General features: G+C 38.5%; 1 protein-coding gene across 5 annotated transcripts in view; it reads right to left on the minus strand.

The window, feature by feature from the left end:
• The window catches only part of Kdm4c (lysine demethylase 4C), a 181,863-nt gene that overhangs the window by 47,133 nt on the left and 117,493 nt on the right, over positions 1-17,237 (minus strand). For all 5 annotated transcript variants that reach the window (XM_032902651.1, XM_032902645.1, XM_032902657.1 and 2 more), the window contains 2 exons: positions 7,930-7,985; positions 4,607-4,715 (listed from right to left, as the gene is read on the minus strand). In XM_032902651.1, coding sequence (XP_032758542.1) covers positions 4,607-4,715; positions 7,930-7,985 — 165 coding nt within the window. The remainder of the gene's footprint in view (positions 1-4,606; positions 4,716-7,929; positions 7,986-17,237) is intronic.

Consider the following 17,237-nt stretch of genomic DNA (forward strand, 5'->3'; position numbering starts at 1 on the left):
TTAGCATATAATGCTGAGAGTTGAGGACTACGTAGCCACTAAGACAAAATTTTCCCAACTTAGTAACAGAATTATACATCACATCAAAACCAAGTACATATGGTTTCTCCTCATTTACTTATGTGTATTATTTTTTGAGACAGAATATATATGTGGCTAATGTTGACCTCAAACATACTAAATAACGGTAGCTGGTCAAGAACCCAATCTCCATCTGCCTCAGCAAGTCACAGATTGGGATTATAGACCTGTGGCATATTATGTGGCATATAGTGTTTCTTATTCCTCTGCTAGTTAAGATCTTGGTTCACTACTGTCAAATTGTCTATATTCTAAGAACTTCTAGTGCTATTAAAAAAAAAAAAAAAACTGAGCACCTGAGTCCTCCCCAATACATGAGTTATTGTAGAGCAGAGGAACAACAATATATAAGAACTGATGTAGATTTATGTTTACACAGGATTGCTCATGTGTATTGCATTAACTCACATACTGGGTTATTCATGGATTGAACATAAACTCAGTAATGTGAGTTTTAATGGATGGGAGATAATACAAAACGTAAGTTTCTTCAAATTTATTAAGAGGTCCTGTCCAATACAAACCAAACTCTGTAATAAAAATAAAACAAAGATAATCACTAACTTGATATGATGTTAATTAAGTGGAATTGAGGTAGTCTCCACTGCTTTTTCACCCAGTAGTTCTTCATTTAATATTTACTAATCTGCTAGCACATATTAGTTTGCAAGATACTGTTTTGCTTTAAGAAATAAAAAACCCAACTATATTTTTCTCTCCTGGACTTAGCTCTTCAGATGAAATATCTATGTTCCTGAATTAATATATCTTTCAAAACTATAATCTTTGGTTTTCAGGTTCACTATTAATTGCTTTCAAGTACAAACTTCAATGTATAAAGAGCCTTCTAAGAAGAAAAATGTAATCTCAGCTATATTCTGAAAGGTTTGTAGCTCTGCCACCATTACAGTGTACAGTACAATGATCCTTTTCAAATTCATGCTTTTCGATCATAGAAAATCTGTGCCTTAGATTTATCTGTCAAATAAGGAAACAGAGGTCTCTGAATGCTCAGGGTTAATGGCAGCTATTCCAGTCAGAAGAGAGCTGCAGAGCCCCTAAAGCTGGAATTATACACAGTTGTCCAGACATGGATGATGGAAGCTAAATATTGTTCTACTGTAAAGGCAGCAAGCCCTCACTAAGCTCTCTTCTGGCCTGTACATACTAGACACATAGACATATGCACACACAAAGACACACAGACACAAAGACAAACAACACACACACACACACACACACACACACAAAGCATTACTAAGCAGTTGTGTTCCAGGTGTATCAATTGGGGTGAGATCCCCAAAATCACTTATTCTCTATAGTTCGAGCAGTAGTACACATAAGTCAATACTGTCAAATATTTTTTAAAAAGGTAAACTTTTGACAGAAAATCACAATAAACATAGTGTTTGCAAAGGACAGTTTAGTTTAAATGGTTAACAAACTAGTAAACTATTTTGAATTAGCAATCGAAATAGAATGCTTTAAAAATAAATCTAGTGTCATCATTGTTTATTTAATGCTACAATGAGTAGAGGACCTACTCATTATATCACCAAGCAAAGTTGACAAGAGTGACTACTTTAGGATGAAAATTGAAAAGCTTTTTATTTATTTTTCTTTTTTTTTAATCAAATTGCACATTCTCCTTTATAGAAAAACTTACTCAAGTGAAGAATTTTCTTGTTTACAATTTTATATGCTCTGCAAAGCTTTCTATTCAAATAATTATATAGAAGTATTTCCAAAAGCTGTAGGTTCAACATTTTAATGAAAATCTACCAATAGTGTTAATATCACACTTGCTTAAATTCTACGATTTCATATCAATGAAAGACTGTAGAAAATAGGGGTTTTTTAAAACAAGCAGTTTAAATAGTCAGAAGATACTTAAGTTCATGCTTGCCTAACAGTTCTTCATTAAACCTCAAGTAGTTATTAAAAGTTGAACAGGACTTGGATAGAAAGACTAACTTTCAACAAGAAAAAGTAACACCTTTTAAATGGCTACATGAGCACAAATAATTTTATCTTTATCATCTTGAATGTTTCAATGCATCACAAACTATTTTTCTGATTTCATTTTGATTTTTGTGATCTCCTCCTACTCCTTGTGTTAGGCAATACCTATACAAGCCAAGCTGTGGGAAAGCATTTGTAGACAAAACAGCAGCAATACCACTTGGTGGGTGCTGGAGAGACAGCCTAGTCCTCACTGTTGCATGAGAAATGATCAATTTCCTTACTTTTTCTTAACTTTCTAAAACAAATAAAAAACAAAATAAAGATGAAATCACTTTTATTAAGGATGCTTACAAAAACATAGACGAAGAGGTAAAAAAACACAAGCCACTTTTACCAATGGCTTCACAACTGAATTAAATGTCTCTTCCTCTCCTACCAATGTATTAGCTGACTACAGTATTTAGGGAGGACTGGGGCCTTACAAATCCCTTTCCGCCTCAACAGTCCCCAGCTTGTGGAAGTTATGACAGCTGCTGAAATTCAAGAATTCAGAGAGCATTCTATCTGGAAAACTATTACACTGGTGGCTTTATTTTATTCAGTCTGGGGACCATAGCTGAGTAAAGCTAGTGATGACAATTTTGTCCCAATAAGTACATCAGATACTGAGTTCCCAAAGCAATACAGGAACTTGCCACTGGTCTTGGTTAACATCGTCTGGCATTATGAGAGGAAGCACAACTAGAACACATCTGTTTAGTCCCTACTGAATTTTTATGAGTTCTGTCTCTAGTACATGTTGTATGTTCAATAATACGATTTTAACATCTAGTTCTGGATGGCAACAATGAGCAGTAAATGTCAATTCCCTGGACTGTTTTAGGGAGACTGTGAACCCACCCAACAATCTCTTACCAAATAAATGAATACAAAGACTGGCAAATGACTACCTCATAAACATATCTCCTGCATGATGAAAATGAGTAAAATAGTGCCATACTTTAGTAGACTGTGCAGAGGTAGGTATAAATTAAAGGAGAAGCCTCAGAAAAGCTCAAAGTATTTGTTACTGTATGATCACACTCTTTAAGTGACAATTATTAGAAGCCAGAAATAATAATTTAACACTTACCATACACACCACAGCATTTTATATTTCAGTAAAACTTTCTTAGCATTCATAAGCTATTTAACCTCTTCAAGCATACATAAAATACTAAATCAATGCTAATGCTGGGAAATCATGATATAGATTAAAAGATGCTAAACATTAAGAATTATAGTTCATTTCAAAAATACACACACTATTTGGCAAAATAGGTGATAGATTTTTAGTGAGATGAGCTCAGACGTAAACATTTTGAATTCACATGAAAAGGAAGGTGTGGAGTGGGTAGGAGGCTGACACTCTGACTCTTAAATACTGAGCTGTCTTCATAGCCCCACTTTTACACCTTGACCACATTACTCAAATTAGGTAACAGCAGATAACATATTTCTTCTTAAAGTAAAAATGCTTGATAGTGTTATGACGGGAAATAGTGTTCATGTACCCTTTCTGAGAACAAAGGACACTGGATTAAATTCCTAGGAAAGGACCCTTTGTGGGAAGAAAGTTGTACGAAAGCAGCAACAGAGTCAATAATATTCCTTGAAATGTTTGGTAGTGGAATGATTAGGTTTTCATAATGACAAAACTGAAGAACATGTAGGGAATTTCACCAGCATATTAAATGTATGTTTTTAACTTAAAGAAAGTACCTTCTTAAATAAACAAAATAGGCTGGGTGGTGATGGAACATGCCTTTAATCCTAACACTGAGGAGGTAGAGGCAAGGGATCAAGGCCAGCCTGGTTTCCAGAACAAGTTCTAGGATGGCCAGGGCTCTGATACACCCAGATACCCTGCATTAAAAAACAAACAAACAAACAAACAAAAGAGGCCTAAATTAACGCTATGTGTAACAGAAAGGTACAGGAACAAAAATATTAGTTAATGTACACACATCACAGGTTTGCTGATTAATGAAATAAATACTCTTAAAAAGGTAAATCAGTGAAGAGATTTTTATGAACATTTTTGAATAGATTAAAAGTTAACGAGTTCGAGTTGGGAATGATAAGCATCTAGTGTCTACTTATAAGTAAAAACACCTTATAATTAGAAAAAGCTTCTGCATTTCTCTATAAAGCTCTTCTTGGCAAAGAGATGGTTGCTAAAGTTGGACATATTTGCTATACCAAAAGAAACACAAGAGAGTAAAGAAAGAAAAATAGTAAGCAATTCCAGGAGGACAGTTTAGGGAACTGCTGAATAATCTCAAAGAGCTAAATATTTTCAAGCTCATATCAATAAACAAAATTGACTCCTTTCCCAGATTTCAAAAAAATATGGAGACTTACAATATACTAGGAAAGAATATGTGAGGAAAAATATATTCAAGATAGAGGAAAGTATAAATGGAATAAAATGAAGCTATTGTATATATTGATTTGGAAACAAAACAAATTTCGAAATTGAAATTGACATTAATATATGAAGTAAGTCTTTGGCACTCACCAGTTTTAACCTCTGTAAAGGTATTCTGTCTACATCTATTTGTGTCCTTTCTGGGACATTAGTGAATCGAACTTCTGGAACTGCAACAGCACATATGACATGAGCCCACCTAGTGAAAGGAAAGATTAAATATAAACAAATTCCTTAAACTTATCGACTTTAACTTGGTGGTGACAATCTGGCACAAAGAAGAAATGAAGCTAAAAACCTAATTCCACTGCAAGTAAGTTCTGGATTATAAACGGCTTTAATGACAACTGGAAAGATTTAGCATAACTGTAACAAGAACTAGGTAAACAGGGCTGAAGAGATGGCTCAGCAGATCTTACAATGAATCTTGGCAAATATCAGTACCTACATGGCAGCTCAGAACTCCAACAAACTCCAATACTAGGTGATTTGTTGTTCCTACTGCCTTCCATGAGCTGCATGCACACGAAGGCACAAAGCCATACAAAAAATGAACCATATAAAGGCCAAGGATTAAGTCATATAAAATGGTTATATACATTTGAAAACCATAAGGATACATTTGATACTACATGTATACTATATTAGAATAGATTGATATGTGGGAAAAGAATAGGGTACTAGGAATCACATTAAAATATAATAAATGATACATTTTTTCACATTGGGAAATTAGTTCAAATATAAATATTTTCTATAAAATTAAAAGTAGTGAAGTCTTTAAATATTTTCCTCACTGCAATATAAATAGAAACAAAGGAATCTATAGCTAAAGAGAAATGCAATCTAGCTTGTTTCCTGATTTCCTTCTTAAAACATTAGAGCATCCTTTCACATCCCAAATTTGCATAAATTTGTTACTAATATTATTCAATATCGTTGAAGTGTTATACCTTCAAGTAAACATTGGGCTGGCCAACATCATTAGGATTTGTATTACCAAAGTATCAACTTACATTTAAATGAAAGTTTTTGTTTGTTTTTCCAAGACAGGTACTGGATGTCCTAGAGCTTGCTAAGTAGATCAGGCTGGCCTCCAACTCACTGAGATACATCTGCCTCTGCTTTTCCAGTACAGGAATTAAAGGACTGTAGGCCTTGCTTAGCCACAGCTTATTTATTTCATTTAAACAATGAATGCCAGGCTTCATCTTAAGGCCACAGGAAGAAAGGACAATGGTTAACCCTACTTGAAAATTCTTCTAGACTTGAATAAAATCAGCATTCTATCATAAATACTATTAGATAACTTCTCATGATACATTTTTTTAACAAGAAGCACTTAAGCCATCTCATAGTCCCGACAGCCTATAGACATCTATGATCTAGTGACAGCTCTACCAATATTACTAGATGACCTTATGAAAGATGATATAAATTCAAGCAAAAATATTGGCTGTTAGTACTTTATCAATGTGAAGGATGATAAATGCTTTTACTCTTCATTCCAAGCAACCAGACCCATGTGTATATATACAAAAAAATGTTAATGACATCAAAAGATTATGCACTAAGAGTTCCAATTCCAGTGCTATGGGCCAGGCAGGACAACTTGCCCCACTGATGACAAGTTCTCCTCCCAATTTATTTTAAAAGAAAGAGGAATTGAGGAAAAAAGTAGTTCAGTTAACATGAATGGAGTATTGCTGAAGAAGGAGGGGTGAGGAGAGGAGAGGAGGAAAAGGAGATGAGAAGGAAGACAATAGAGGAGAAGCCTGGTGATAAAATGAGGACTGTAGTTACATAGAAGCACAGAGTAGAAGCAAGCTCTATAGAATGCTTTGTTAGCCTTAGTCTCTGAAACAGAATTTCAATCCTAGGTTCAGAGAGCAAGTATGTGAAATAAGGTTACAGGAAGACCTGTATAGCAAACCATCATGCAGAGAGACATAATATCCAAAATATACAAAGAATTCAAGAAGTTAGACTCCAGAGAGCCAAATAACCCTATTAAAAAATGGGAGTACAGAGCTAAATAAAACATTCTCAGCTGAGGATTATCAAGTGGCCAAAAAGCACCTAAAGAAATGTTCAACATCTTTAGGCATCAGGGAAATGAAAATCCAAACAACCCTGAGATTCCACCTCACACCAGTCAGAACGACTAAGATAAAAAACTCAGGGGACAGCAGATGCTGGTAAGGATGTGGAGAAAGAGGAACACTCCTCCATTGTTGGTGGGATTGCAAACTGGTACAACCACTCTGGAAATCAGTCTGGAGATTCCTCAGAAAACTGGACATTGCACTACCTGAGGACCCAGCTATACTTCTCTTGGGCATATACCCAAAAGATGCTACAACATATAACAAAGACACATGCTCCACTATGTTCATAGCAGCTTATTTATAATAGTCAGAAGCCGGAAAGAATCCAGATGACCTTCAATAGAGGAATGGGTTAAAAAAAAGTGATACATCTACACAATGGAGTATTCAGCTATCAAAAACAATGGCTTCATGAAATTCATAGGCAAATGGAATGAACTGGAAAATATCATCCTGAGTGAGGTTACTCAATCACAGAAAAACGCACATGGTATGCACTCATTGATAAGAGGATATTAGCCAAAAAGCTCAAATGACCCAAGATGCAATCCACAGACCACAGAGGCTCAAGAAGAAGGATGACCAAAATGCGGATGCTCCCACTCCTTCTTAAAAGGGGAAAAAAAATCCACAGGAGGGGATATGGAAGCAAAGTTTAGAGCAGCGACTCAAGGAATTGCCATTCAAAGCCTGACCCACATGTGGCCCATATATATACAGCACCAAAACTAGATAAGATTGATGAATCTAAAAAAATGCATGCTGAAAGGGACCAGATATAGATCTCTCCTGAGAGACACATCCAGAGCATGTCCAATACAGAGGTCAATGCTAGTAGCAAACCACCGAACTGAGAATAGGACCCCCTTGGGGGAATCAGAAAGTATTGCAAGAGTTGAAGGACCTTGCAACCCCACAAAAACAACAATGCCAACCAAGCAGAGCTTCCAGGGACTAAACCACTCCTGAAAGACTATACATGGACTGACCCAGGGCTCCAACAGCACATGTAGCAGAGAATAGCCAGGTTGGAGTACCAGAGGAAGGGGAAAGCCTTGGTTCTGCCAAGGTTGGACCCCAGTGTAGGGGAATATGCGTGGGGGGAGGGGGAGATATGTATAGGGGGAATACCTGTATGGGGAAAAGGGGGAAGTTAGGGAATGGGGGCTTATGGACAGGAAACTGGGAAGGAAAAAACCTTTGAAATGTAAGTAAAGAAATATATCTGATAAAAAGTTTTTTAAAAAAAGAAGTTCAAGAGACAAAAAAGAAATGATGAAACTCAACAGAATCAATATTACTTACTGATTGTTCTTAGTCTGTTTAAGTGCACCTCCTCTCAAATTGCAGAGACAGCATTCCTATGGGGGTAGAGGAAAATTAACAGTTATAAAACCCATATAACAAATGTCACTTCCATTCATCTAACCAACTCTAGAAATTCTTATATACCATTTTCCATTTATCTTAAAATTAAAAGTGTAACGAATAACACAATGGTAAGTACTTCAAGATCCAGAAGGAATAGTAAAACCCAGAAAATGATTGAGTACATAGGCCCCTTAGAAAGGACCACCATATATTGCTTTTACTCTGTAGAACAGTAGGAAAACTGTGAAAAAGAACTTTGGAGCTAATAGACCAATTTCAGTGGTCAGACTGACTGAAAGAAGAAACATGCTGGGGGCATTAATGAGACACAGCTTTGGTGTATCTGTGTGCATACACACTGAAGGGCACCACCACATGGGTAGAGAAGAAAAAAAAAAGATAAAAAGTTGAATATAATAATTTCTACTTCTCTAGTTTATGATCAGTTTCAAGGACCAAGGTAGAGTCACATGATGAACTGTATTGCTCTGTGAGTCAATTCATCCTCCCATATATTACTTCTAGTCATAGCAATGACAGAGAGAGAGAGAGAGAGAGAGAGAGAGAGAGAGAGAGAGAGAGAGAGAGAGAACTAGTACAAAGAAGAGGACCTAGAACTGTGATAAAGCAGACTATTTTATCTGTAGACCTTTGGAATTAATGCTCAGGAAAATGTGGAGGAGTTTGAATCTATGAGCTAAAGAAAACATAGAATCTTACTACAGAAGTACTTAATCATCCATATTAATTTCTGGTCTATTCATAATAGGCAAAAACTAAAAACAGTCTTCATTTCTATCAATAGATGAATGGATAAGAAAAATGTTATGCTTTTACACAATGATATATTACTCAACTGTTAAGAAAAGGGAAATTATAAAACTCACAGGCAAATAGAGCTAGAAAGTCCATGCTGAGTAAGTTTACCAGACCTTAAAACACAAATGCTATGTTTTTTCGCACATGTATACTATAACCCTTGTTATGCCTTAGATATGTATACTATAATCCAAATAACCAGAAAGGTGAGGTACCAGGTAAGGTACTATAAAAGAACAGAGCATCTGTCAAAGAGGGAGAAGTGAAAATAGAGTTACAGAAACATAAATAAGAAAGAATTAAATTAAATGAGGAGGATTAAATTAGGATGGGAGGGCAGGATCATCAAGAAAATAGAGGAACAACTAACACGAAAGGCTTTTAGAAAACTATATGGAGGCCTACAACTGTAGAAGCTTAATAACATATGTTTATAAAAGAATGTTTAAGTGGAAACATCAAATAGAGAGGAAGCTAGACATCTTCTGCTACCAAATAAAATCTCCAGTGTCAGGAACGGTTTACATCTTGTTGAATTAATGGCCTAAGGGGCCACATGAAACAGACTCCCATCAGGAAATATCACAGGCTATTGCTAAGGTTACTGCTTACTCTTCACTACTTATGGTAAGGCCCTATTGCTGAAGAAAACACTTCCTTACTCATTGAACGGAGAAAATTCTAGCTGGAGTCTATAGCAGTGTCACCTGTAATAACTAGTACACATGGTGCTGGGAGGTACTTTCCACTCTACCCAGAAGAGAACAGTAATCATCAATATCAGGTAGCTACAACTGTTAGGACCTAAAACAGTGACTTGCCTGCATGACATACTAGTGCAATAGTGGCACAAATATGAGTCTGACCCAGGATATTTTTATTGGATTTCAAGTCCATTTCATGAGCTAGAAGGGGCACCTGGCACTGCTAAAGTGGCCAAGAACCACAGAATACATAAATCGCAGTACTGTATGTCAAGGCTTTCACCATGTACTTGAACTATTAATGCTAACAAAGAAATGCAGCATAGGTCTGTGTATTCAATGTCTGATCAAGCTAGTTGTGTAAAGAAGCATAAAATCAAATGTGAAGACTGTAATGAGAATGATATTATGAATTTAAAGCCTAGAACATAAGAAAGACCCATATCTGGCCACCAGGATCAAAGAAAGGGACAATAATGCCAGATATAAGACACAGAAAGACTTAAGACTCTTGCAGTTACTTGAAAGAATTAAAAATGGAAAAAGAAGCAATCAAGAAAGAACACAGGGAAACAACCCTGGATATAGAAAACCAAAGGAAGAAACAAGGAGATGTAGATTCAAGCATCACGAACAGAATACAAGAGAATGAAGAGAGTATCTTAGGAGCAGAAGATTCCATAGAAACCATCAACACAAATGTCAAAGATAATGTAAAACGGAAAAAGCTACTGGTCCAACATATACAGGAAATCCAGGACTCAATGACAAGATCAAACCTAAGGATAATAGGTATAGAAGAGAGTGAAGACTCCTAGCTCAAAGGACCAGTAAATATCTTCAACAAAAACATAGAAGAAAACTTCCCTAACCTAAAGAAAGAGATGCCCATAAACATAAAAGAAGGCTACAGAATGCCAAATAGATAGGACCAGAAAAGAATCTCCTCCTGTCTTCTCACCAGAGACTATGAAAGCCAGAAGATCCTGGACAGATGTCATACAGACCCTAAGAGAACACAAATGCCCACTCAGGTTACTGTATCCTGCAAAACTCTCAATTAACATAGATGGAGAAACCAAGATATTCCATGACAAAACCAAATTTACACAGTATCTTTTTACAAATCCAGCGCTACAAAGGATAAAATATGGCAGAACCCAACATAAGGAGGCAAGCTACACCATAGAAAAAGCAAGAAACTAATCATCTTCATCTTGGCAACAAAACAAAGAGAAGAAAAGCACACAAACATAACCTCACATCAAAATATGAATATAACAGGAAGCAATAATCACTATTCCTTAATATCTCTCAACATCAATGGACTCAACTCCCCAATAAAAAGACATTGATTAACAAACTGGATACGCAATGAGGACCCTGCATTCTGCTGCCTACAGGAAACAAACCTCAGAGACAAAGACAGACACTACCTCAGAGTGAAAGGCTGGAAAACAACTTTCCAAGCAAATGATCAGAAGAAGCAAGCTGGAGTAGGCATTCTAAGGTCGAATAAAATCAATTTTCAACTAACAGTCATCAAAAAAGATAAAGAAGGACACTTCATATTCATCAAAGGAAAAATCGACCAAGATGAACTCTCAATCCTAAATATCTATGCTCCATATACAAGGGCACCTACAAACGTAAAAGAAACCTTACTAAAGCTCAAAACACACACTGCACCTCACACAATAATAGTAGGAGATTTCAACACCCCACTCTCATCAATTGACAGATCATGGAAACAGAAATTAAACAGACATAGACTAAGAGAAGTCATGAGCCAAATGGACTTAACAGATATTTATAGAACATTCTATCCTAAAGCAAAAAGGATATACCTTCTTCTCAGCTCCTCATGGTACTTTCTCCAAAATTGACCATATAATTGGTCAAAAAATGGGCCTCAACAGATACAGAAAGATAGAAATAATCCCATGTGTCCTATCAGACCACCACGGCCTAAAGCTGGTCTTCAATAACAATAAGGGAAGAACGCTCACATATAAGTGGAAGTTGAACAATGCTCTTCTCAACAATAACCTGGTCAAGGAAGAAATAAAGAAAGAAATTAAAGACTTCATAGAATTTAATGAAAATGAAGGTACAACATACCCAAACTTATGGGACACAATGAAAGCTGTGCTAAGAGGAAAACTCATAGCGCTGAGTGCCTGTACAAAGAAACAGGAGAGAGCAGATGTCAGCAGCTTGACAGCACACCTAAAAGCTCTAGAACAAAAAGAAGCAAATACACCCAGGAGGAGTAGAAGGCAAGAAATAATCAAACTCAGAGCTGAAAACAACCAAGTAGAAACAAAAAGGACCATACAAAGAATCAACAGAACCAAAAGTTGGTTCTTTGAGAAAATCAACAAGATAGATAAACCCTTAGCCAGACTAACGAGAGGACACAGAGAGAGTGTCCAAATTAACAAAATCAGAAATGAAAAGGGAGACATAACTACAGAATCAGAGGAAATTCAAAAAATCATCAGATCTTACTACAAAACCCTATATTCAACAAAACTTGAAAATCTGCAGGAAATGGACAATTTCCTAGACAGATACCAGGTACCAAAGTTAAATCAGGAACAGATAAACCAGTTAAACAAACCCATAACTCCTAAGGAAATAGAAGCAGTCATTAAAGGTCTCCCAACCAAAAAGAGCCCAGGTCCAGACGGGTTTAGTGCAGAATTCTATCAGACCTTCATAGAAGACCTCATACCAATATTATCCAAACTATTCCACAAAATTGAAACAGATGGAGCACTACCGAACTCCTTCTATGAAGCCACAATTACTCTTATACCTAAACCACACAAAGACCCAACAAAGAATGTGAATTTCAGACCAATTTCCCTTATGAATATGGACGCAAAAATACTCAATAAAATTCTGGCAAACCGAATCCAAGAGCACATCAAAACAATCATCCACCATGATCAAGAAGGCTTCATCCCAGGCATGCAGGGATGGTTTAATATACAGAAAACCATCAACGTGATCCATTATATAAACAAACTGAAAGAACAAAACCACATGATCATTTCATTAGATGCTGAGAAAGCATTTGACAAAATTCAACACCCCTTCATGATAAAAGTCCTGGAAAGAATAGGAATTCAAGGCCCATACCTAAACATAGTTAAAGCCATATACAGCAAACCAGTTGCTAACATTAAACTAAATGGAGAGAAACTTGTAGCAATCCCACTAAAATCAGGGACTAGACAAGGCGGCCCACTCTCACCCTACTTATTCAATATAGTTCTTGAAGTTCTAGCCAGAGCAATCAGACAACAAAAGAAGGTCAAGGGGATACGGATCAGAAAAGAAGAAGTCAAAATATCACTATTTGCAGATGATATGATAGTATATTTAAGTGATCCCAAAAGTTCCACCAGAGAACTACTAAAGCTGATAAACAACTTCAGCAAAGTGGCTGGGTATAAAATTAACTCAAATAAATCAGTAGCCTTCCTCTACACAAAAGAAAAACAAGCCGAGAAAGAAATTAGGGAAACGACACCCTTCATAATAGATCCAAATAATATAAAGTACCTCGGTGTGACTTTAACAAAGCAAGTAAAAGATTTGTACAACAAGAACTTCAAGACTCTGAAGAATGAAATTGAAGAAGACCTCAGAAGATGGAAAGATCTCCCATGCTCATGAATTAGCAGGATTAATATAGTAAAAATGGCCATTTTACCAAAAGCGATCTACAGATTCAATGCAATCCCCATCAAAATACCAATCCAATTCTTCAAAGAGTTAGACAGAACAATTTGCAAATTCATCTGGAATAACAAAAAACCCAGGATAGCTAAAACTATCCTCAACAATAAAAGGACTTCAGGGGGAATCACCATCCTGAACTCAAGCAGTATTACAGAGCAATAGTGATAAAAACTGCATGGTATTGGTACAGAGACAATACCAATGGAACAGAATTGAAGACCCAGAAATGAACCCACACACCTATGGTCACTTGATTTTTGACAAAGGAGCCAAAACCATCCAATGGAAAAAAGATAGCATTTTCAGCAAATGGTGCTGGTTCAACTGGAGGTCAGCATGTAGAAGAATGCAGATCGATCCATGCTTATCACCCTGTACAAAGCTTAAGTCCAAGTGGATCAAGGACCTCCACATCAAACCAGACACACTCAAACTAATAGAAGAAAAACTAGGGAAGCATCTGGAACACATGGGCACTGGAAAAAATTTCCTGAACAAAACACCAATGGCTTATGCTCTAAGATCAAGAATCGACAAATGGGATCTCATAAAACTGCAAAGCTTCTGTAAGGCAAAGGACACTGTGGTTAGGACAAAACGGCAAAACCAACAGATTGGGAAAAAGATCTTTACCAATCCTACAACAGATAGAGGCCTTATATCCAAAAAAATATACAAAGAACTCCATGAAGTTAGACCGTAGGGAGACAAATAACCCTATTAAAAATGGGATTCAGAGTTAAACAAAGAATTCACCGCTGAGGAATGCCGAATGGCTGAGAAACACCTAATGAAATGTTCAACATCTTTAGTCATAAGGAAAATGCAAATCAAAAGAACCCTGAGATTTTACCTCACACCAGTGAGAATGGCTAAGATCAAAAACTCAGGGAACAGCCAATGCTGGCGAGGATGTGGAGAAAGAGGGACACTCCTCCATTGTTGGTGGGATTGCAGACTGGTACAACCATTCTGGAAATCAGTCTGGGGGTTTCTCAGAAAATTGGACATTGAACTACCTGAGTGTAGGAGCTGCGACGTGGGGTGCCTCAAAGATGGCGCTGGTTTCTGCCTTCCACCCTCCCGAAAGTGAGTGCTCCTTGTAGTAAACAAGTCCTTATTTGGCTATGCCTGCCTGGCCTGCTAGGTTCTGCATAGTGACAGCCTGTCTGCATGACACACATGGCACGTTGGGGTTGGTTGGCGTTGGGTACTTAAGCTGATGTAGGGCGTTCCCCGGGGTAGTAGAAGACTGTATCAAGGTTCCTGCATAAACTGCTTGAAGAAGATCTCCTCTCGTTGTGTCTTCCTTGCTGGTCGAGGTTGGGCAGGACAAGTGGTGGCCTCTATGGGAACTCCTGAGATCGGAACTTCTTGCAGTCAGGGCAGCGCTGGTAAGTTCCCAAGGTAAGGTGGGACCATAAAGACCGCAGGAAATAAACGGCCATAAAGTCTCAGGGTAGTGAGCAAGAAAGTTCGAGGTAGCAGGGAATGGAAAGTAAAGTCCGTGGCAGCGAACCGAAAGTAGCAAGATGTGCAGTGAATTTAGCCATAGCAGCGTACAAAGTTTTTGTCATGGGGACCTCAACAGTCTCATCCAGTTTTTCTGGCTCTTCAAGAGCTGTTTGATCGAAAGAAACTAAAAATAAAAAGGAGCACCATAGAGAGATTCTTGAGCGAATGCGATGCCATTGCACCTTGGTTCGCAGTCTCTGGTAATCTTACTGTGGCAAGTTGGGAAAAATTAGGGAAAGACCTTGATTTTTCCTGTGAACGGGGAACTCTAAGATCTGGGGTCAGTCCAGTGTGGCGCTTAGTGCGTAGTTGCCTGGAGGATCAGAAATGTTGTCAGGCAGCTATAGAGAAGGGTCAAGCTGCCCTGGAAATGCTTCAAGAGGAGAGGTCAGAAAAGCAGGGAAGCGCAAAGGAGACAGACTCAGAAAAGACAGATACAGAGGAGGAAACAGACGAAACAGATTCAGAAGAAAATTTCAAGAGTTGATAGATCAAATGCGGAAACAGTCTCTAAGGAATAGACAGAAGAAGAAAAGGAAAAGGCCTAAAATGGTGGAGGAACCTCCTGGGCGGTTCCCCTTGGCTCCTCCTTCCTGCAATGTTGTAGAGGGAGGAAGTAGAGTTTCGGGTAGTACATTCTGCCCTGAAGTGTGGAGAGCAGTTCATACTGAGCTGCATTTGGCCTATCCTGTCTATGTGGATGCTAATCAACAAAGATATCATGAGCCTCTTGATTTCAAGGTGATTAAAGCCTTGGCTGAGTCGGTGAGAACATATGGTATCACTGCCTCCTTTACTATTGCTCAGATAGAGGCTCTGCACAGATTTTACATGACTCCTAATGATTGGACCAACCTGGCACGAGCATGCCTCAGCTCAGGGCAGTATCTAGATTGGAGAGCTTTTCTAATTGAATATGCCAATTTGGCAGCAGGAGGCGGGCGAGAGGGTCTGTTTGTGTGTTTCCCCAGGACCGGCAAGATCCGTTGTGGGTCCCCGAGAGATTGACCAGGAGGTGCGCAAGAATGAAGATCCTGCTGTTGCTGACACTTTTCAGTGTAACCCAAGTGCTGGTCCAAACGGAGCCCTGGTGGGGGATTACTATCGGTGTTCCTGAGACCCATACTGATACGCCATGACCTTTAAGCCCACTCCAGTATGTGTTTATCTTCCTTTTGTGTTTTTTGTTAGTAATGCTAGTCAGGAATTTGGAGAGGTCTTGTCATGCTCTAATGAGACCTGTTTTTATACACAATGCTGGGATGCAGAAAAGTTTGCTATTGCTGTGGTTGCTCGTATGCCCAGATGAGTTCCAGTTCCTATGGATGCCCCCCATGCTATAACTCTATTTAGACAAAAAGGGGATTTCGGCATCACCGCTGCTATAATAACAGCTATATCCCTTGCCGCAGTAGGAGCAACGACTGCTGACATAGCTAGAGTCATTTCGTGCAGACGGCCCATATGTTGAATAAAGGTGGCCTGATGGTGGTCAATCAAAGAATTGACCTGGTACAAGAGCAAATTGACACACTGTGGCAGCTTGCACAGCTGGGTTGCCAGTGGAGATACTCTGCCCTATGTGTGACCAGTATTCAGTATTTAAATTTTACGCGTGCAGCTAATCTATCTAAACAGTTGTCAAGTTATCTTCTGGGTAATTGGACTGGAGATTTCGATTTCTTAATGGATCAGCTACGTGTAGCCATCGTGACTGTGAACTCCACACGTGTGGATGCTGGACTGGCTACGGGATTGTCATCTTGGATTGCTGCTGCTATGAATCATCTGAGGGAGTGGGCAGGAATGGGAGCCCTAGCTGGACTCTTGCTGCTGGTCTCCCTAGTGAACCTGTGGTGTCTCTGTAGAATGAGGTTTGTCCAGAGGCAGGCATTTGCAGCCATTGAGGCAGGACAGTCCCCTCAAGCCTGGCTTATGGTCATTCAGAAGACCTAGTTGCACCTCGCCCCTGAGTATGTGTGAGTGACCCTGCCCAGTGACGGGTAGATCTCTCCTGAGAGACACACCATAATATATCAAATACATAGGTGAATGCCAGCAGCAAACCACTGAACTAAGATCGGGAACCCCATTGAAGGAATCAGAGAAAGGACTGGAAGAGCTTGAAGGAGTTCGAGACCCCTTATGAACAACAATGCCAAGCAACCAGAGCTTCCAGGGACTAAGCCACTACCTAAAGACTATACATGGACTGACCCTGGACTCTGACCTCATAGGTAGCAATGAATATCCCAGTAAGAGCACCAGTGGAAGGGGAAGCCCTTGGTCCTGCTAAGACTGAACCCCCAGTGAACATGACTGTTGCGGGTGGGCGGTAATGGGGGCAGGATGGGGAGGGGAACACCTATATAGAATGGGAGGGGGAGGGACTAGGGGGATGTTGGCCCAGAAACAGGGAAAGGGAATAACATTCGAAATGTAAACAAGAAA

This window comes from Rattus rattus, chromosome 1 (assembly GCF_011064425.1).
Source record: "Rattus rattus isolate New Zealand chromosome 1, Rrattus_CSIRO_v1, whole genome shotgun sequence".
In the NCBI taxonomy this organism is placed as follows: domain Eukaryota; kingdom Metazoa; phylum Chordata; class Mammalia; order Rodentia; family Muridae; genus Rattus; species Rattus rattus.